The sequence below is a fragment of the Cyprinus carpio genome, chromosome B8 (assembly GCF_018340385.1).
Source record: "Cyprinus carpio isolate SPL01 chromosome B8, ASM1834038v1, whole genome shotgun sequence".
Classification (NCBI taxonomy): domain Eukaryota; kingdom Metazoa; phylum Chordata; class Actinopteri; order Cypriniformes; family Cyprinidae; genus Cyprinus; species Cyprinus carpio.
The window spans coordinates 21,743,290-21,764,497 of NC_056604.1; the positions used below are offsets into that span (position 1 = coordinate 21,743,290).

Here is a 21,208-nt window from a genome sequence, read left to right on the forward strand (position 1 = left end):
TTACACTAGATTCACATCCATTACATATTTAGTTTTTTGAGCATATTCAGATTCACATATTCAGTGGCGGACACTTAGGACATACTTAAATATCTATCAGTGTCTTTGATTATATAAGAAAACACCAGTGCAGTAGATTAAAAGCCACTTGCAGATGATATTTTGCATGATATTTTATATGTAATGCAAAGAAATCCACACACTTTACATGTAGCTTAAGTATCAAAATAGTTTTGGCTATAGTAAATAGACAAATATGACTGTTTCTGAATGATCAGTTAATTTTATTGAATTACACATGAATTCTGTATTTCATACTGAATGTCATAAATGCAAAATATAATATTTTGCATTAATCCTCATACATAGTTGATCAGCAATCCTCTCCATTGTCTGATAACATCTGAATGAGTCACATGAATCTTGTGCCACTTTGTTTATCAAATGAATGTAACTGGCTGAGAGAGCATTTCTGTTTCTGAGCTGTTTAAACATAAAGAAATGTTATGTGTGTGTGTGTGTGTGTGTGTGTGTGTGTGTGTGTGTGTGTGTGTGTGTGTGTGTGTGTGTGTGTGTGTGTGTGTGTGTGTGAGTGTGTGTGTGTGTGTGTGTGTGTGTGTGTGTCTGAGTGTGTGTGTGTGTGTGTGTGTGTGTGTGTGTGTGTGTGTGTGTGTGTGTGTGTGTGTGTGTGTGTGTGTTTGAGAGATAAAAGCGAGTAGATAGACAAAGCATAGTATGAGGTAAGATTAAGACAAAAGATCTGACATCATGTCTAGATCATATCACTTACTCGAGGGCCACACTGTATGATTTTTAGTCTTTTACCATTTTTGCTTGTCTGATGGGCGATATGATCCCAGTGAGATCTCGGGTAAAAACAATGGCACACTGTGTGACATCCACCACCATTTAGGTCAAAGTGTACACAGACAAGCTGCCAAGACTTTGGTCTCAATTGTCTAAATTTTTTCTAACTCTGTACACTCAGCTCGCAAGTGCATCTTGAGCTTTGTTGCACTAATTAGTTTGTCTACAACAAAGTGGCAACACTGGCCCGGCCTGTTGTTTCACACTCGAAAAAGAACCTACAGGAAAGTACAACTACAACAAACCACTGAAAACACAACAACAGAAAAGGGCTTATGTAAGGGGGTTAAAAGAGACCTACAACTTTAAACAGGTTCAAAGATATTTTATTGGTCATAACTTCTGGAGAGAAAAGGCACAGACACTGGATAAAAACGTATCTTTCTAGTGCATGTGTCAAGTGCCTGTGTTCATACACACTATCAAATTATAGTTTGAAAAGCTGTGCATTCATATGTACATATTCACTATAATTTGGCTACTTGGCATTAGAAACAAATGCAAGAACACAGAAAAAATTTCAATGAACATTTAAACTGAAAAGCATAATTTCTGTGTGAAACATAATTGCAAAAGTAATGATTGTTTTCAAATAGGTTTTACTGATCACTTCCCCCTTAAGCCATTGGTTGAAGATGAAAAATGTAGCCCCACCCCAAACTCATTCCATTGGTCGAACTGTTGTTATGCCAGCCTGGTGGAGATGCTCAAACAAACAGCAATATTTAGACAAGACAGAAATGTCCAAACAAACAATCCCTGCTGAAACTGGGACAACCCACGCCACAGATGGAGGACAAACACCTGGACATCAAACGCTCATTTCTGTGAGAAACATAATTATGAAAATAATGATTGTTTTCAAACTAGTTTCCTAAACACTCCCCCCTTCTGCTATTGGATGAACAAACAGGTAGCCCCACCCAAACTCACTCCACTGGTCAAGCTGTTGCTGTGCCAGGCTGGGGTGCGTTTCCCAAAAGCACTGTTGATTCACAAGTTCCATTGAACTCTATTGGCAACGATGGAACTTGCAACCATAGTTGCTTTTGGGAAATGCACCCCTGGTTAGATGCTCAAACAAACATCAATGTTTAGATGATACCGATATGTCCAAACAAACAGTCCCTGCTGAACCAAACTGAGACAGCCCACATCACAGATGGAGGACAAACACCTGGACATCAAACTATAAACTATAGGCGATATTGTGAGAAAGATTTCTTAAGTTACACTTTTCAGGGGAACCATCCAACAAATGGCATTCTTATAGTTGTCTCTGCATATACGTAACAGTAGAATAAAATAAATAAAATTAAAATAAAATATTTTTAATTAAAAATAGCAAGAACAGCAGAACAAGTCCTTCAAAATCCATCTAATCTGTTTCACTGCTTACTCTTTTACAGGTCTGTTACTCTCGACCTTTTGATGGATGCGAGCGGACGCCATACAAGGCTCTGCTGTGCGTCTGTTTACAATCTCCCGTTATTACATGATACACACATTAATCAGCAGCAGGTCCATCTGATCACCATGTATGGTCGTCCATCTCTCAAGTTGGGATGGATCCCACAAACAATTTGATAACTATGAGCCAAAATGGGCTCCTCCACATGGACCATCCAAAATCAACAACACTCTACAAAGCATGGAGTTCATGAAACACCTGTATGAACCTGTTGAAGACTATTCTAATCAGCATGATGTCTCTCCATAAAGAACATTTGTTGTTCTCTTATGTACATGTAGATCAGAGGCTGGGAAATGCCCCATACCATGAGGGTCGCCATAATATGTCATGCTTATGTAATGGGTACTAAACACACTCACGCACACATGTAGCATGTGAGAATATTCTCAGAAAGATCAGTGTGCGCTGCTGAGGGCTTTCTGATGGACCTGACAGGAAAGCCTTTGGTCTGTCACACGCTGACTCGCCTCATGCTTTTGTCACTGGAACACAGACTATTGGAGCTGACACTAAACTCTGCTCTCATTTACCTTACAACTGTGGGAAACACCCAGACAGACATGTAAAAATGCAGGTCATATTCAATGAGATTAAGCCATCACTCACTGAATAGAAGAACACTATGGGAAAACATCTAATCCTAAACCTATCCATGGGAATATGTGAGCAGTTTGACCTCTTATCACATCATACATATTTATTTCAGTATTGATATTAGTTTGACATCTTGATATCATATCATATTGCATATCTAAGAGATACAAAGTATATTGGAACCACAATGTGTAGGTTATGTAAGATTTTAAAAATTTATCGGTATCGGCCGATATTGGATATTTTATTTTTTGTGTTAATTTCTTATTTTTTACTGTAAGATTACCTTTGACATCATCTAACGCTCACTTAAATTTGTGAATTTAACAGAAGTAGCAACAGATCTTTTCTTCCATATTGTGACGTGATGTTGCGGATTATAATAAAATGTGAAAATGTAGAGTGTGGACTCGTGTCTATGCATCAGATGTTGATTAGAGGTGCAGTGTGTACATTTTAGCGGCAAAGAAAGAAAAGCGGCATTTTAGCGGCATAGAAAATGTGCAATTCGCATCATTGTGTCAGTGTTTTATTCACAAGAAGAACATGAAACACACTCTGTAGAAACACGGTGGCACAAAATAGTGACTTCCATGTAAGGGGACCCATGGTGTATGTAGATAGAATTTGCTCATTCTAAGGTAATAAAAACATAATGGTTCATTATGTAAGGTTTTTATACACCTCTGAAAACATAGTTGGGTGTATTATATTGAATTTATTTAAATAGATCCTCCTAAATATTACACACTACGCCTTTAAATGGAGATCTGAATGCGACCTTGCAGTCAATTGTAAGAAAAGGGGCAGTTTATGCAGACCAAATGATTTAAGAAGAGAGGTCTTTTTAAGTCGTTATACCAGAAGATCCAATTATGCCATTTTGATTTAAAATTATAAATTAAAAGAAAAAAATTAAACATGCACAGATGAATCTTTCACAATAGAGTGACACGCGACACACGGATGCGCTGTTTTCTTTCAAATCAAAGCATAAATACATGTAGAAAACTTTTCCTTGTGGCACGGCTGACACAGAAGAGCATACGCTGCCTGCGTTCAGCTCATATTCTCCAAAATGGCGCTACGGTGATGCGGAGAGACACGGAGGAGACGAATTGTTGAATAAAGTCATTATTTTTGTTTTCTTCGTGTACAAAAAGTATTCTCGTCTCTCCATAACCTTACGGTTGAATCACTGATGGACTATTCTGACAATGCTTTTCATACTTTTATGGACCTTGACACTGTTATTTATTTGGCAGTCTATGGGACAGTCACAAGCCTCACAGTTTTCATCCAAAATATCTTAAATTGCGTTCCGAAGAAGAACAAAGCTTTTACAGGTTTGGAACGACATGGTGGTAACTGATTAATGACAAAATTTTCATTTTGGGGTGGAGTAAACCATTAAATCAGATTCAGTCGGATGGTCATTTTTCACCCAGATGGTGCACCTCAACCACTGACTTGACTGAGCCATCAGAACACTTTTTTATAAGAAGCCATATTTTTAGAACCCTTTGTCATTGATACATTCTGATAATTTAAAATGATAGGAATACTTTCATTAGGATAGGATAGGATAGGATAGGGTATGGTAGGTGATTTGATTGTTATTTTGATTGTTTTTAACTTATTTTGAGGACCACATACTGTAAGTAAAAAGGGGCTAATCTTACCCCACTCTCCCCTATAACTATTAGACATTTAATTTAATATTTTACAGCATAAACATATATACTAACAGATAACTCATTCAGAACATTTATATTATTTTTAACTATTTATAGGCCTACTATTAAAATGGTTTTAATCAAATATGATTTGTTATAGATTACTAGTATCAAGACAAGTGATTATAATGGGAAATACACTTAATTACAAGAATTAAAGTGTGACAAACTACTAAATATTCTATATGATGATTTACCTGCTGGCTTGCTGGAGCCTTGAATTTGTGTTTGCAATGCTGAACTGCCTTTAGCAGCCTCCCTTCACTCTTTCTCTCTGTCACTGTCTTCTTTTTTGTGAAGGCATTTTTTTCTCTACAATGTGTGCCAGCAACAGTCACTTTGTTGACTTGTTTAAATCATAATTTTAATCACATAATCCCTTTTTTATTTAGTACATCCAATAAGTACAATTAAAACATTAAATCATCAGTTAAAATATTTGTTTTTGTCCTGTGGATCTTAAATCATAAAGTAACACCCTCTGTATATGAACCAAATGAATTTGAGGTCAGACTATAATAATCAAATGTCAAACAAATCACACATCATAAACAGGCAAATTCAGTACAGGCAAAACAACAACTAACTGTCTCAATGAAAATCCAGCCACTCAAAACTAAAGTGTTTAAAAGACACATAGAAATAAGAAAGCAGAACAGCATATGTGACTCCAGATTTGGGCTTTTCTGCAGAATTTATGTTCTTTTCCGCTCCTTCCCGAAAACTTCCCAAATCCCACCAAAGACCCTTAATCCTTCAAAGAAAGTTAAGAATCAACTTCAGATGTATTGCGGGCTACTGCTTTAACACAGCCCTGCCAAACAGAATAACTGCATGAATAAACGAGTCGCTGTATGTGATCATTTGACTGTTTTACAGTTAAACTCACATTAAAAGGTTGTCAGGTGGAAGAAAAATCAACTCACCGGTTTGTGTGGGTGTGTAAGTGTGTGACAGTGCAGCCACGCACAGATTTCCCAGGACAACACACAATTCCCAAAGTGCTGCTTGGTCTGCTTTGTATAAAATAACCTTTCAGGATCAACCTGCTCTTTTTGTATATTCTTCCCTCTCTGTCAGCTTAATCGGTCAGTTCTTTCTCCTTCTCACTGTTTTACTGTATGCTCCTGTCTGCTTCACCTCTGTTAAGTCCCTCTCACATACTGACACACATGCACTCTCACTCTCACTCACTCTCTCTCGCTCTCTCTCGCTCCACCACTACAGGACTTCCTGGTTGACAAGGGTTTCTATGGTGAAGTACAGACTGTGTGCAGAGGCCTGGCTCACTTTTGGCTGCCTTTGCTAGAGAGCATTTGAATAGGCACTCAGCCTTTTGTGGCCATAAGGTGATATTTCACAGCACGGGGTTAAAGACTGGTGAATTCAAAGACTAAACCACATCCACCTCCTGACGGTTCTCCTCTCATTTCACTGTTCTCCCTGCGCTCCCGCCCCGCTGATTTTCTACGAGCCACTGCTTATGTGTGTCTGGCCATACATGGCCAACCAGGACAGCAGTGACTCAGTGAGAACGTGACTTCAGGCTTGAGAAATTCTTTAACAACAAATCAATGACAAATAAACTGAGGCGGAGGTCTTGAATTGAGAAACATGCCCTATTCTGAGATCTGTCAAGAAAGTGTAAGATTTAGAGCAGGGGTCTCAAACCACTGGTCTTTGAGATTTCATAAAGCTTCGATAGTGTTTATCCTTAAAGGTAGAGTTCACACAAAAATTACAATTCTGCCATCATTTACTCACATATGATCCAAACCCAAACTTTCTTTCTTCCATGGACCATAAAAAGAGAATTTTGAAGAGTACTCTTTCACATACGATCGGTGAAAAAATAAAATAAAGTTTCAAATCTGTGATTTAGGGTATTTTCATATATAATATTCTCTACTGTTCAAAAGTTTGGGGTCAGTTAGTTTTTTTAATGTTTTTGAAAGAAGTCTCTTATGCTTACCAAGGTTGCATTTATTTGATCAAAAATACAGAAGAAACAGTAATAATGTGAAATATTACATTTTAAAATAACTGTATTCTATTTGAATATATGTTAAAATATAATTTCCCTCTTTGATGCAAAGCTGTAAATTACTCCAGTCTTCAGTGTCACATGATCTTTCAGAAATTATTCTAATATGCTGATGTGCTGCTCAAGAAACATTTCTTATTATTATTATTAATATTGAAAACAATTGTGCTGCTTAATATTTTGGTGAAAACCGTGATCATTTTTTTTTATATATTTTTATGTCTTTACTGTGACTTTTTAAAACTTTTTAAATTAATCCTTGCTGAATTCTGAAAAATAATTATTAAAAATAATAAAAATGATATTATTAAAAAAAACATTTTTTTTACATTTATTTTGTTTTATACATGAATATACGAGCTGTGATACACCATACAACATTTTAGGATAGAAATAAGTTGAACATAAACATAGCAATACAATCATATAAAAACAGATCAAATAATGTTGATCATGACCAATATTTAACAGCTGTTAACCTAGTCGATTTATCATTGACTACTCAGACATGTTATATCCTGCTGTTTTCTCAGGAACTGTGCTGATGGTGATTGTGGACTATCACTTTACAGTACAAAGTACTGATGATCTGATTTACAAGACTTGAGTTTTGTGCAAGCTAGAATGTTGCATGATCAACCAGAAATAATAATAAGTAATAAAAAATATTTTTTTAGCTGACATATACATGATTTATTAATCCTTTTTTGTCACAATCAGGATAATTTATTGAAGTTTCAACTGCTTCAGTGGGTATGAATTTTAAAGAAGGAATTCTAGATAACCTGAACTCTTTTATGCATGTGTGCTGTTTTCCAGAAGTGTCTATTTTCCACTGGATCTTGGGGAGCTAGTTCGTTCTTAATAATTCAGTGGTTTGGCTCAGTAGGGCAAACCAGTCTTAAATGGTATAGTCTTACAGTGTGTGTGTGTGTGTGTATGTGTGTGTGTGTGTGTGTGTGTGTGTGTGTGTGTGTGTGTGTATGTGAGTGTGCAATGAGGCATTTTTGCCAAACAGCAACCAGACTATTGCAAAACAGAGGAGAAGGGAAGAAAATACATTCACAACTGACAGTTTAAACAGGAGAAAGCATGAGGTGAGAGCAGACGAGAGGAGAGCAGAACACAGAGGTCTTATGCTGCTATGAAAGCTGAGCGTGTGAGACTGAGAAAAGAGAAATAAATCATTGAGAGTGAGTGATGAACTAGGAGAGGAGGCATGTACGCTTCTGTTATTAATGGTCGGTCTCCTGCAGCGAGCTGATATTTGTGTCTGCCAGTAAGATGATTAGTGGACTGAAAGAAACATCATCAAACATTATGCCATACTCTTTTATTATTTCTGCCTTTCTCTTTTTATTCTGTTAGGACACGGTTCAGTAAAGATACAGATAAACCAAATATAAAGTGAGAAAGCATGTAAAATGTGCAGGTTTCTTTAAACCAGGGGTCTTTACTGAAAGAGGGTTGCCAGTTTTTGATCTTTAACACATTTTTGTGAAAGATTTTCAATATTGCATAAAATACTTGCATTAACTTTAACTTAAGTTTTAGCTAAATGTTCCACAGTTATATGAATATTATATGAATAGCTTAGCAATGTTAAATATCATATACATGACCATTTTTTTATCAATACTTTTATTTAGAAAGAGTCCAATAAATTGGTCAAAAGTGACAGCAAAGATATTTAGAATCTTACAAAAGATTTATATTTCAAATAAATGCTGTTCACCACTGTTTCCACAAAAAAATATTAAGCAGCATAACTGTTTTCAACACTGATAATGATAGGAAATGTTTCTAGATTAGCTAATAAGCATATTAGGATGATTTCTAAGGATCATGTGACACTGAAGACTGGAGTAATGATGCTGAAAATTCAGCTTTGCATCACAGAAATAAATTACATTTTAAAATATATTCAAATAGATAACAGCTATTTTAAATTGTAGAAATATTTCGCAATATTAGTGTTATTACTGCATTTCTGAGCAACTAAACTGAGTACTTGGCCTAAAAAAGGATGTAAACCCCGGCTTCAAACCAAGCGGAAATCCATCGCTCTAATGAAAACACAGTCTGAAATAGCTATGATTTGTCAAAGTAATTATACAGTAAATTATAGTGTAAACATGTTGCTCCAGTCCTGACAAAATGTAACCAGCAGCTCAAGGGATACTGTGAATGACAGCTAAGCACTGCTGAATAACAGCATGACTGGCATGACTCAGTGTTACGTAAGAGGAAGCTAGGTTCACCACAATGGTAAACATTTACTCTTGACAAGACCCAGACCATGCTGCTATATATCTGATAAATAACACTCAATAAAAATTTTATAGGGATGCAGAGTTTGTGACCTCAAAATTTGAATGTTCTGGAACACAGATGAGCTTCTGTGAATAGAATGTGCAAGATACAAAACACAAGAGCAAGAACTTGTGTACCATCAGATTCAAGCAGCCTCAGATATATGCTTATCAATGAAACAACAACAGCGCATGCATCTGATTCTAGTTACTCCTTCCTTTCTATTGGGAAAACAATAGGAAATTTCAAAAATGTTGTCTGACATGACATGTAACATGGTTGTGCTTCTGTGACCAGCGATCAAATCCCAGCTCTGGTCCTTTTCAATCCCTACCCTTTCTCCCACTTCTTTCTCTGTCCGATCTGTCTACTATCCCACCTAAATATAGGCAAAAATGCCTCAAATAAATTTATAAAAGATGAAAAGGTCAAAATTTTGTCCAATAAAGAAGAAAAAATAAGTATTTATCAGTAGATGAGTTATGTTCATAAAATAACAACACAGTCATCTGGCAAAATAAAAGTGCAGCGTTCCGTTCAGTGTTATTTTGTATTGTGCTGTTGTGCTGTAATAATTAATATTTTCATTTTGCGCCTTTGTTTTTATGTTTTTAGTTTTCATTTGAACTTAATGTGAATATTTTAATATTAAAAATATGTGGTTTTTATTTTTGTAGATATATTTACACTCTAAAAAATCCATAAAAATAGGGTGCAATGTCCTGTATAAATATGAAGAATTTTTCCATATTGATTTTTTAACAAATGCTTCACCAGTATTTTGCACTGCATTGTGTTTTTGGAGGGTTAATGGAAATGTCTATAAAATTAATGGATAACGTCCTGGCAGAAAATTACATTTGCCAGGTTTTTTTGTTTTGTTTTGTTTTAGTTTTATTAAGTTTAGTAACTTTATTTCATTTTTTTTATCTAATATGTATTATTTATTTTTTTTCAATTTATGAATATGATGTTTAATAGTTTTAGTTTCTAACATTGGTTCCACTGTGAAGTGGTTTTCTGGCACATATTTATCTATTTACTGTATTATAATTTTATCTTTTCAATTTAAAAAAGTCAACTCAACTGCTGTCATGCGCATGTAAAGATGTGTGATTCTACCTGCATCTATTATCATCCTGTAACTGACTTTCTTGAACTTACAGTGGTTTTTTAGCTTCCAATTTTGTAGCAACAAAAATCAGTTCTGAACTTTGAAATACAAAAAAAAAAAGTAAACAAATAAATACTGAACATTTCTTTTTGTCATTTTAACTCAAATAAACTGATGTATTTGTTTCCCCTACTACTGGCTGACTGCGTCTACTTTATGAATAAATGGCTGTTGTCAACCAGCCACATGGGAAACACTGTTTGACAGGAATCTAGCAGATCAGGCTCAACAGCTACTATCGGTGCAACATTTCACAACATACCCTACCTTTGACAGCAAATGATAACATGACAGTTGTAAGAGCACTGGATGTTCTCTTTGCATTCACATTGTATGAAAATGGACTTGGATCTATTTTTAGTCCACTTTAGCATTAATCTAAGATGTTTTATTCCTTAATAAGCCACTGCACACAAAGTACCTGCATTTGACATTTCACACCCTGAAAGTAAACAAGTAACTCCTCACTGTCTGAGCTCCAGCACGCATCTCCACAAATGTTACAGCAAGATAGAAAAGCTGATGTTTCACATTCAAAATCATGTTTAAAAACCAGCAGTGAAGAATAGAAGTACATGCTCCATACAGTGGAGGAAAAGAGAGTCATGAAGTTAGAGGAGAACTGTGAGACGGGTATTTACCGTGAGGAGACGTTCCCTGGAATGAGCAGCACAGAAAGCAGCAGAGACAGGGAACGGATTACAGCCCACTCTATTTCTGCTGGGAGGGCGTTTGCAATTTACTGTGAATCTGTGACTCAGCCTTTGTCCGTGTGTGTGTGTGTGTGTGTGTGTGTGTGTGTGTGTGTGTGTGTGTGTGTGTGTGTGTGTGTGTGTGTGTGTGTGTGTGTGTGTGTGTGTGTGTGTGTGTGATAGTGTGTGTGTGTGTGTGTGTGTGTGTGTGTGTGTGTAGTCCAAAGCTCTGTAATAGTTTCCATCCCATACTCACACACACACACATGCACAGCTGGAAATAATAGACAGTCCCATGCAGGCTGAGGAAAAACACCCACTTGTGTGTTAAAATCAAAAGAACAAATGAGTGCATTTCCCTTCCCGCACACACAGACGGCCTGTTTGATCTCCAAATACATCAGTTCATTGTTCACTGGAGGATAGATACTCTCTTTACGTCTCTCTGACATACTATCAACTCATTTCTTCATGCCTGCTCTACTTGGCATACAAGCCAACATGATTAGAACCTCAGGGCTTCCTTCAGTCTACTATCAGTAACAAAAAGGTGAACTGGAGATGTGCTCTCTGCTGGAGCATGAGATGTCAATCAAATAACATCACTATGTTCAGCCACACAACATGCTATTTCCACAGGCAATGATGTTTAGAGGCCGCTGATGTCCATTAAATTAGAGGATACTTAAACTACTGGGCTGACCGGCTAAAATGAGGCACTCGACATCAACATCAACCTAAAAAGCACATTTCAAATTACCGTCTAAGGCTGCAAAAAGAAAAAGTCTTGACATCCGCCTATTTTCCTTGAAGTGGTGATGTGTGATTCAAGAATGAGTTTTTTCAGAGAAATGTATAAAAAAAGCTTGCTGTTTAATAATCATTAGAAAATGTAACAAACTTGCAAATCTATCAGAAATCGACTTTTTAATGAATGAAATGTTCACTCCTGGTGGAATGACCTGCCCAACTCAATTCGAGCAGCTGAGGCTAAAACACTCTCTATTCTAATTCTATTCTTTAAAAAAAAAAAGACTTGCACTCTATTCATTTACTAACTTGTTTAAAAAAAAACTAATCTTTTTGTATTCTATTTGTTTTCTTTTTATTTGTTATACAATTAACAAAAGCAAAAAAGGCCTCTGACACTAGCTTGCTCTTATCTTTTTCTATTCTATCTGTTTTCTTTTTATTTATTATATAATTAAAAAAAAAAAACTTGCTATGTGTACTGAGAGTAAGCTAACTGAGACTTGTTATAGCACTTGTATATCATTGCTCTTTTGTTGATTTTGATTACTTCCATTGTCCTCATTTGTAAGTCGCTTTGGATGGTGGTCGAGTGTTTGGTATCTCTGCCCCCACACTCTGGAATTCTATTCCCAGACACATTCGTGATCTTTCTTCATTGCAGGATTTCAAAACCCAGCTCAAAACATCTCTTTCCTTTCATGCTTCTCTGATCTCTGACTGCATGATCTGATTCATGCCATGGATTTCATGTTTATCTGTATTTTGTTTTTTGTCTGCTGTCATGTTTATCTGTTTTGATATTGCAAAGCGACTTTGAGTTTGCAGAAAGGCGCTAGGCCTATATAAAATAAACATTATTTTTATTATTATTATTATTATAAAAGCGTCTGCTAAATGACTAAATGTAATTGAAAAGATTTATCTTGAACTCTGTCATGGAAACTAGCATGTATAAACCTGCATTAAACTATTTAACAATCAATTTAAAATAAATCTATACCTGTATGATATTATGTTATAGGCTGGCTACACATCAGCGGTTTGGAAAATAGATGGATGGATGATTCAGCTGCAGGCGCCATCTTCAGGCAAGACGCGAGAACTCAGTCGGCACGACCCTATATAGTGCATTTTGGGTATTCTCTAGCTGTTGAGTGTTCATCAGTTGTGCACTCTTTATTGTGGGTCATTATGGGATTGAGCGCACTCAATAACGTCCATTATGGTTTCGGAGACCACTACAAATGGCTGTCCTCTCAAATAGTCTCAATAGTCATCTATTTAAATGGATAGTTCACCCAAAAATGAAAATTCTGTCATTAATTACTCTCCCTCATGTCGTTCCAAACCTGTAAGACCTTCGTTCATCTTCAGAACACGAATTAAGATATTTTTGATGAAATCCGAGAGCTTTCTGACCCTCCATAGACAGCAACACAACTACCACATGGGTTTGAGCGGTTAAATGGGTCACAAAAAGATTGTCATTCAGATAAAGAGCCATTCAAGACAGGGAATTACTGTTGATTATATGATAAGATAAGATAATTATTGTAACTACATTCCCATTAAAAAGTTTGCAATTGGCAAATTAAAATGTATAATTTTTGTATAATTTTTTGTATAATTTTTGTATAATTTTTACCTGTGGTGGCAAAGCAGTTATTACTCAAGTCAACTAGGAAAACCACTTACATGAAAAAAATGCATTAATGTGCAAAGTTACACTTGCATTTCTTACACTTTCATTTTGTTATTGTTTTTTAAAATGACCAAACAACACAATTCACCTTACTCTTTTTTTAAATAGATGAATATATGCTCAATACAAGATCTTTTTTCTGTCAAAGAAACAAACATGTCATTGTGATTCCAAACCTTTGAATGGTAGTGTACATTAAGACATACGGACCATGCAGAAGTACTAGTGCTAGTGTTTTATAGCGACTCAAGCTCACTTACCGTGCTGCACGTCTGCTGTTGAAGAGGAGGTTTGTTTTCTTCATCAAACTGAATATTCTCTGTCCCTCTCTCTGTACTGAGTCTCTCTGCATCGACTCGGTGGCTTTGCAAACCCTCCCTCCCTTCTTTTCACCTTCCTCAGACTCTGTTTTGCCGTCCAAAATAAATATTTAACACTCAGACAATGTGATCAACAACCAAAGGTCACGTCCCACTCACTCCGCCTCTCTCCTTCCCCTATTTCTATGATTTTCCCACCCTTATAACTTAGTTTCTGGGGTTTAACTGGAACTATGATTTAATGCTGATGGCCGACTGATTTGTTGCCCTGCACTGCAGATACAAATGATACAAGAAAGCACAACACCAAAGATCTGCATTAGGTTTAAAATAAGTCAGTATTTTGCATTATTTCATCACTGCGTTAACAGCCCTTTGTGTATTTAATATTTAATCATTTAATCTGTTCCAACCTGAACTCAACAAAATAAATCAAGGTATATTTTATTATTAAATATTTGCATTAATTTGATTTATCATATTTTCTAAATGTACTTACCTTAGAATCAGACAAAATCTGTTATTTGTGGATCAGTTGAAAAAGTATAAACATGGTGTGTAATAAACATATAAACCTGGTTTTGTGCATTTCAAACTAACAAATATGCATCACGGATTATTAGTTTATACTGAAGGTGTGTAATCCATATTAATTTTATTTTATTTTCCAAATAAAATACATAAACATTCAAGGCGAAAAAATTCTTTCCCTCAGAACATATGTATGATCTTTAATTTAGACAATTAAAATGTAGTTCACTGTTGTCTGAAGGTCAATAGTTTTATTAACTTCACTGGTAACATACCAGCTAAAAGAAAAACGTGGTACTGTAATTTTAGTTTGGAGAACAGAATTAACTAATATTATACAAATTTAAGAGGATTTTAAACATGATGTTTGAAATAAATATACAAGCAACACACATTTGTAAATTTAGACTTTTAACTCAAAACTCTTTGTGACAACTAGCCCCGGTGCTGTTTTGACTGGTTTAAATATTATGTATTAGGGCCTACCATTTCAAAAAGAAGATAATATCAAAATAAACATCACCCTGAAATCATTTTCCCCACTGTATTTCTTAATATTCCCTAAAATCTTGAGTAATCTATAGTTTTTCAACATCAAAAGGCCAGAAACTAACAAACTAAACCAAATATAGCACTTTCTCTTCTTAGCACACACACACATTTCTCGCGCCCAAATCCGTGATTCCTCTTCTCCACCCTTCCTGACTATTTTCAAGTAACTTACTGTTTTAAAGGAAAAAGCTCACTCACATTTAAATTTAGACTTTCTCTGCAGCACTGCAGCAATTATTCATATTGATGAACATTGAACATGAACATCGTAAAACAATTTTGATAATAATTACTATCGATAAACTTTCAGTGTTGCTGGGAGTTTCTGTTTTCCTGTAAAATACTGACACCTGGCGGAAAAGTGCAGTACTGCAAAACCAGCATAAAAATCAATCAAACCAACTGTTTACATAAAATGTATTTAATAAAAAAAAAAACTTATTCATATACATAAATACATATTTACATTATATTATTTACATTATAGACTTAGAACATCTCAGCTTACGTATAAATATACATATAAACATATATAATCAATATGATTCAAAATAAAAATAAATATTTAAATTCAGTGAATTTATCCAAAGCGACTTACAAAACAGAGTAAAAATAAATAAATACAACATCTGCACAGTGCAGTGATAGATTTGTACATTACAGCAGCACATAAGAACTTAAAATACATTCAATATACATTCAACAAACTGTATGGCCACTTCTTGAACTGGGATGGAAGCTAGTGGACATAGGGATGGAAGGAGCCCAAGGGCTGACGACACAGAGGACAGGTCCCAAACGTCATGTGAACCCTCATGGCACACGGAGTGCACACACATTTATGACCACAGCTCAGAGAACAGTTTGCCACATCACTGTAACACACCACACACTCGGCACAGTCCGGAGCGTCATGATCTAAAGCAAGGAAAGAGAGGAGTTTAGGTGGTGAACGGATGTGATCTAGGCCGTACCAGAGCTGCCTTGCGCTTGTCTGATTCTCACCTGTGTTGTCAAGGTGATGGTTTCTCAGTTCCAGCATACTCTCCTGTGTTTCTTTATCTTCAGTGTGTCTGATGTGTGTGAGAGCAGGACAGGAGCGACTGGTGAAGATCCAGCGCTTCATTTCTGAACCTGTGTACAGAGACCACATCAACTGTTAGGACAACTCAAAAAAACAAGCTTTTATTTATGAAAACACCTGAGTGTAGCTTAGGTCAGGGGTTTTCAAACTTGGGGCCGCAGAGGATCCGTTAAATACGATTTTACTAAATGTATTTTTAGAGCTGTCAAAGTTAACAGGTATTTAAGATACTAATGAATTTGTTTTACAATCCCATTCACAATATTATTATTTGTATCTTATTCACTGTTAATAATTAATATTACTATTCATAATTCTATATTTAATTTTATTAATTAATTCAGTATTATTATTATTATTATTATTATTAGATTATGCTTTCTAAAATCTGGTCAGAATATTTTATTCTACTCTATGTTAATCTCAAATACTACGACAATTCAATAAAAAGTACAGTTTTCGAGATAATATTTTAACAATTTTCTTTATAATGACAATATTAAAAAAAAAAAAAAAAAAAAATTTATTTAGCAAACATCACTGATTCATTTGAATAAATCCTAAATTAATTTGCTGTTTTTATAATATTTTTGCCACACTGCATAAATGGGTTTTTCATGAAAATTATGCATTTATATTTTAGGAAAGAGGCTTCACTTTAGGGCATCATATTGGTGGCAAAATGTTTGAAAACACCTGACTCTTTCTCTTACAGAAAAATAAAGCATAACTTGATACTTTAAACACATACCACAAAAATAAAAAGATATTTTGATTGTGTGTCCTGTGTGTGTGTGTGTGTGTGTGTGTGTGTGTGTGTGTGTGTGTGTGTGTGTGTGTGTGTGTGTGTGTGTATTAAAGGGATAGTTCGTCCAAAAAAGAAAATTCTGCCATCATTTACTTGCCCTCAAATTGTTTCAATCCTGTTGTTCAAACCCTCCATGCATTGAAGGCATAGACGATAGGAAGTCAATGGGTGCCATCAACTGTTGCCCACATTCTTCAAAATATCTTCTTTTGTGTTCAACATAAGAAAGAGACTCATACGGGTTTGGAACAGCTTGAGGGTGAGTAAATGATGGCAGAATTTTCATTTTTGGGTGAACTAACTTTTATCCCTTTATCCAGTCAGAGCACAATAGGACAGAGCAGAAGCCTCACCGAGCATCGTGACTGCCGTGGTCTGCCCGTAGACGTCAATCATCGCCCAGACGGGCCACTCGGGGTTCAGGGTGGTCTGTTCCGTGTGTGTTCTGCCATCAGAGCTTCGTATCCTCAGACTGCCGTTCTTCTTCAGCATGAACTCAATCTCTGAGCCAGGGCGACAGATGTGCTCGGGGACTATCACTGCGGCGTACAGCGGAGAGCGGGTCAGGTCTGGGATGGCCAGAGGGGGTAGAGGTGTCTGCTCGGGTGACACATGAGCGAATCCGAGCCGCAGCGCTCCGTGCCAGTCTCCGCCGCAGCGCTCGACCCGCAGGCGCAGCTTCTCCCCTCTCTTCACCGCTCGCCCGCTGAACGTCAGCCCGTGGCAGAAGGACGACTCGTCCCGGGAAACCCGACGCCCGCCGTCGCTCAGCGTTATCAGACTACCCTTCACGTCTGAGTGGAAAGAAATCGCTTTCAGGCTCCACCGCGTGTGACACACGCACTTGACTTTCTCTGGAGGAGAAATAAGACGAGTCTGGCGTTAGAGGTTAATGTAAGCGGTGCGGCTCTCTCTGTTTTGATTCATCTGTCTCTTTTGCAACTGTCGCTAACACGGGACTTTCCAGTGCGTTTGATTCGCGAATCATTCTTTTGGTTCAAATGACTCAAGAATCGGATCTGAGCGCCTTTCGAATCAATCCTCATTGAACTAAAAATAAACAATTGTTGTATATATTTACGACGTGACAATTTTATAAACACACATATGAAACGTGTATGTTTGATTCTCAACCAAAATATTAAAATTACGTTTTGTTTAATGTAAATGCAAATTCCATTTAGGTTCTATTTGACACGAATCATGTCTGCAACCGCCTGAACTAGGATACATGAAATTACACACTTATTAAAAAACATAAAATGTAATAAATGTATGTTTGATTATATGAGTTGAACTGATTCTTTGAAACGGGCTGTTCGAACGAACCGATTCATGGAACGTAGCCATACTACTGTCCAGCTCACTCGCTTTATAGCCTCTAGAGGCCGCTGCTCACTGACAAAATCACTATGTTTCCCTGTGTATCACAGACATAATCAAACTAGGACTCTCCAACGTTGCACTGTGAATCATAATTACATATTATTAACACATAATATAAAATGTAATCTAATTATTTCATTGACGATGTAATGGTATGCATTAGTGTAAATTCATTGGTTAATTAACTTAAAACAAAAAAACAAGTTCATTTTAACTTACAACTTGCTAAATTACATTTTTATATACCAACATAATTCTCTTTAAACTTAACATTTTCTTTTTCATTAAGAGATACTGTAAAAAAAATACCATTTGCCTATTTCATCTTCTTACCTTTCTTTTTCTCTGGCATCCTGTTTTCTTAGCCAGCTCTTGGTATCTTCTTCAGTGTTTCTGTATCTGAGTGGATAGGGAATCTGTTGCTTTTTAAATGCACGTGTTGTGGTTTATAGCTAAACATTTCTCCTCATAGGATGAGGATCGAGGAGGGACTATTGAGGGCGGAGTCTGGAAATTTACCTTGAGGATGACTCCATTCCTCGGCAGTAAAAAAAAAGAAAAGACTGCAGTTGGGATTTTTTTTACGTATTTAGTCATCCAAATGTTTTTTGTGAGTACAAATGGGAAAGCAAAAGAAAGTAGTTGGGGGTTTCAATGAGTACTTCTGATCATGTGGATTCACAGTTTCCCTTTAGCAGGCTATGCTGCTGGCTGCTGTTGTGCACCAGAGGCTACTTTCACTTTTCCTTTTTTGTTTTTGTTTGATCCTGTTTTCTATTTTTGTCATTTAAGAAACTGTTGTGATTTTTGTCATCGTAGAAATGCTGTCACTTCATTTCATTCAGGAAAATTCAGTTAACATTACAATTGACAACCAACGATTAAAACTCTATAAATTCATTCATTGTAAATTTTCACTTTTGCCATGCAGCCATTTCCATGAGCCATCGAGCTGTTCTCTAAAAGTAGAAATATTTGCTGGATCTAGGGTATTTTGGTTTGTGTTTTGCTGTTTGGTGGGTTTAAATCTCTCCACTGGATAAGCAGTTGACAAATTCAGAAAGCTCACTTTCAGTTTGAGTGTTTGAGTCAAGGTTACTATATTATTGATATAATATGCTCATTCAGTCTGTCATTCACTTATCTTATGACAACCTAAAATTATATGTGTTGTAATTATTTCATAAGGTAAATCTGGAAATGGAAATGTTCTATTCAAGCATTCTTGCACACAATGCGTTGCAAAATCTAATACCCCAAATGGTGACTGTATACAAACACCAAAAAAAAAAAAAAATGTAAAGCATGAATAAAATTAAATAATTCCCTTTCTTGTTTTACAGTATGGATTAAAGAGTAAGTGTATGTTGCATTATTGTGTATTCGCAGCAATTAAGTTCAGACTTTGGCAGGTAACATAAAAACCAGTCAAAAAAGAAACTAAAACATGGTGTTGGGAATTAGGGCTCATAAAATGCATTACTGTTTAGTAGTGTAATAATAATTAATAGCGATAATGCCTTTCTTCTTCAGTGTTTGAAGTTCCTCCTCAGATGATTGCAATTTTCAGACTTGGTAAATAAAATCACAAGGAGTTAATTTCCTCAGGCAGGCGCTTTTAAATTGCACAAACGTGCAACTCCTATTGAACACATTTGGGATACCAAGATCCCATCTGCCAAAATCAGACTTCACTGATGCTCTTGTGTCTTTGCTGAAGAATAAAAGCTGTTATTGCAGCTAAGAGAAGATTAGCTCCCACTGTAAACACTTTCAGTGTTGAACAGGAGTCATCACAAACTGTGTGTTCTGACACCTTTCTATCATGGCCAGCATTAAGTTTTTCATTCATTTGAGCTAAAATAGCTCTTCTGTGAGATTGGACCAAACAGGTTAACTCCCCACATGCTTCAAAGAGTCTTGGGTGCCCATGTTCCTGATACTGGTTGTACTTTCTAGCACCAGTTTTGGTAAATGCTAACCACTGCAATCCTTGAACACCCCACAAGTCTTGGCTTTTTTGGGATGCTCTGACCCAGTCATCTAGCCATCACTATTCAGCCCTTGTCAAAGTAACTCAGATCTTTTAGCTTCAAGAACTGAATGTTCATTCACTGCCTAATATATCCCACACCTTGACAGATGCCATTGTAACAATATATCAATTGGCCAAATAGATATAGATGACTAACTTCAAAGACCAAGGGACTACAGATGAAAATTAGCCAGTGTGGCTAGATCTGACACATTTTATATGTTGTTATGTATTATTAATGTGTATTTTCCTTCATTAAGTAAATAAATAAATAAATAAATAAAAACATTTGATTTAGCTCAATGTGAACTGAACTGGCTTAGAACTTCTTAATCAAGTACACAGTTACTACAGGTCAAGGACGAGTCTGTCAGTAAAAATACTGTGGAGGTGTGAGTCAGTGAATGGATGCCTTCCATATGATGTTTTTATTTCACTTCATAGAAGATGTGAATGATGTTGTGAAATATGCCTTTATTAATCCCCATAAAAGGCTGTATTCCCTGCAAAGCTTATCTAAATAGATAAGCTTCACAGATGAAGAGCATAATAAGTTAATCAAAGTGAAATTCGTGACATTTGCCAAGTATGGTAACCCATACTCAGAATTGGTGCTCTGCATTTAGCCCATCCAAGTGCACACACACACAGCAGCGAGAAGTGAACACACCATGAACACACACCCAGAGCAGTGGGCAGCTATATCCAGCACCCGGGGAGCAACTGGGGGTTCAGTCCCTTGCTCAAGGGCACTTCAGCCATGGGTATTGAGGGTGGAAGAGAGCGCTGTTCATTAACTTCCTCCCCCACCCACAACTCCTGCCAGTACCGAGACTCGAACCTGCGACCTGCGGGTTATAAGTCCAACTCTCTAATCATTAGGCCACAGCTGCCCCTAATTACTAAGCACAGAGCATAAATTTTGGGAAAGATATATGTATTTTGTGTGAGCATTCACAGGCTATTGTTTTAATTTACAACCTAATTGTCATATGAGAATATGGCTTATTGAAACATCAGCGTGATTAAACTTATTCTTAAACAGTCGAGAACTGGGGCTGACATGATATCAGAAAATAAAATATAAAATATAGCTACATCATATACAAATAACTGTAAGAAAGTGCATAAGAGCTTTCTTCT

At 36.3% G+C, this 21,208-nt stretch overlaps 3 protein-coding genes across 9 annotated transcripts in view; all 3 read right to left on the bottom strand.

Moving 5' to 3' along the window:
* The window catches only part of LOC109046301 (vinexin-like), a 52,952-nt gene extending 39,206 nt beyond the window's left edge, over positions 1-13,746 (bottom strand). Inside the window, exon 1 of one of the 6 annotated variants that reach the window (XM_042730100.1) lies at positions 13,610-13,746. The gene's annotated coding sequence lies outside the window, so the exon portion shown is untranslated. Of the gene's footprint in view, positions 1-5,597; positions 6,164-10,843; positions 10,953-13,609 lie in introns of those variants that run through there. The other 5 variants (XM_042730099.1, XM_042730103.1, XM_042730102.1 and 2 more) reach the window with 5 other exon arrangements.
* LOC109053914 (disintegrin and metalloproteinase domain-containing protein 9) overlaps positions 1-21,208 on the bottom strand; it is a 1,168,157-nt gene that overhangs the window by 956,312 nt on the left and 190,637 nt on the right. The window lies entirely within an intron of this gene.
* Positions 15,245-18,498, bottom strand: LOC109058868 (E3 ubiquitin-protein ligase NEURL3-like). Its single transcript, XM_019076066.2, has 4 exons — positions 18,364-18,498; positions 16,998-17,498; positions 15,758-15,886; positions 15,245-15,670 (listed from the first exon to the last, which is right to left on the bottom strand). The coding sequence occupies exons 1-4, from the start codon at positions 18,380-18,382 to the stop codon at positions 15,492-15,494; spliced, it is 828 nt and encodes a 275-aa protein (XP_018931611.1). The 5' UTR covers positions 18,383-18,498; the 3' UTR covers positions 15,245-15,491.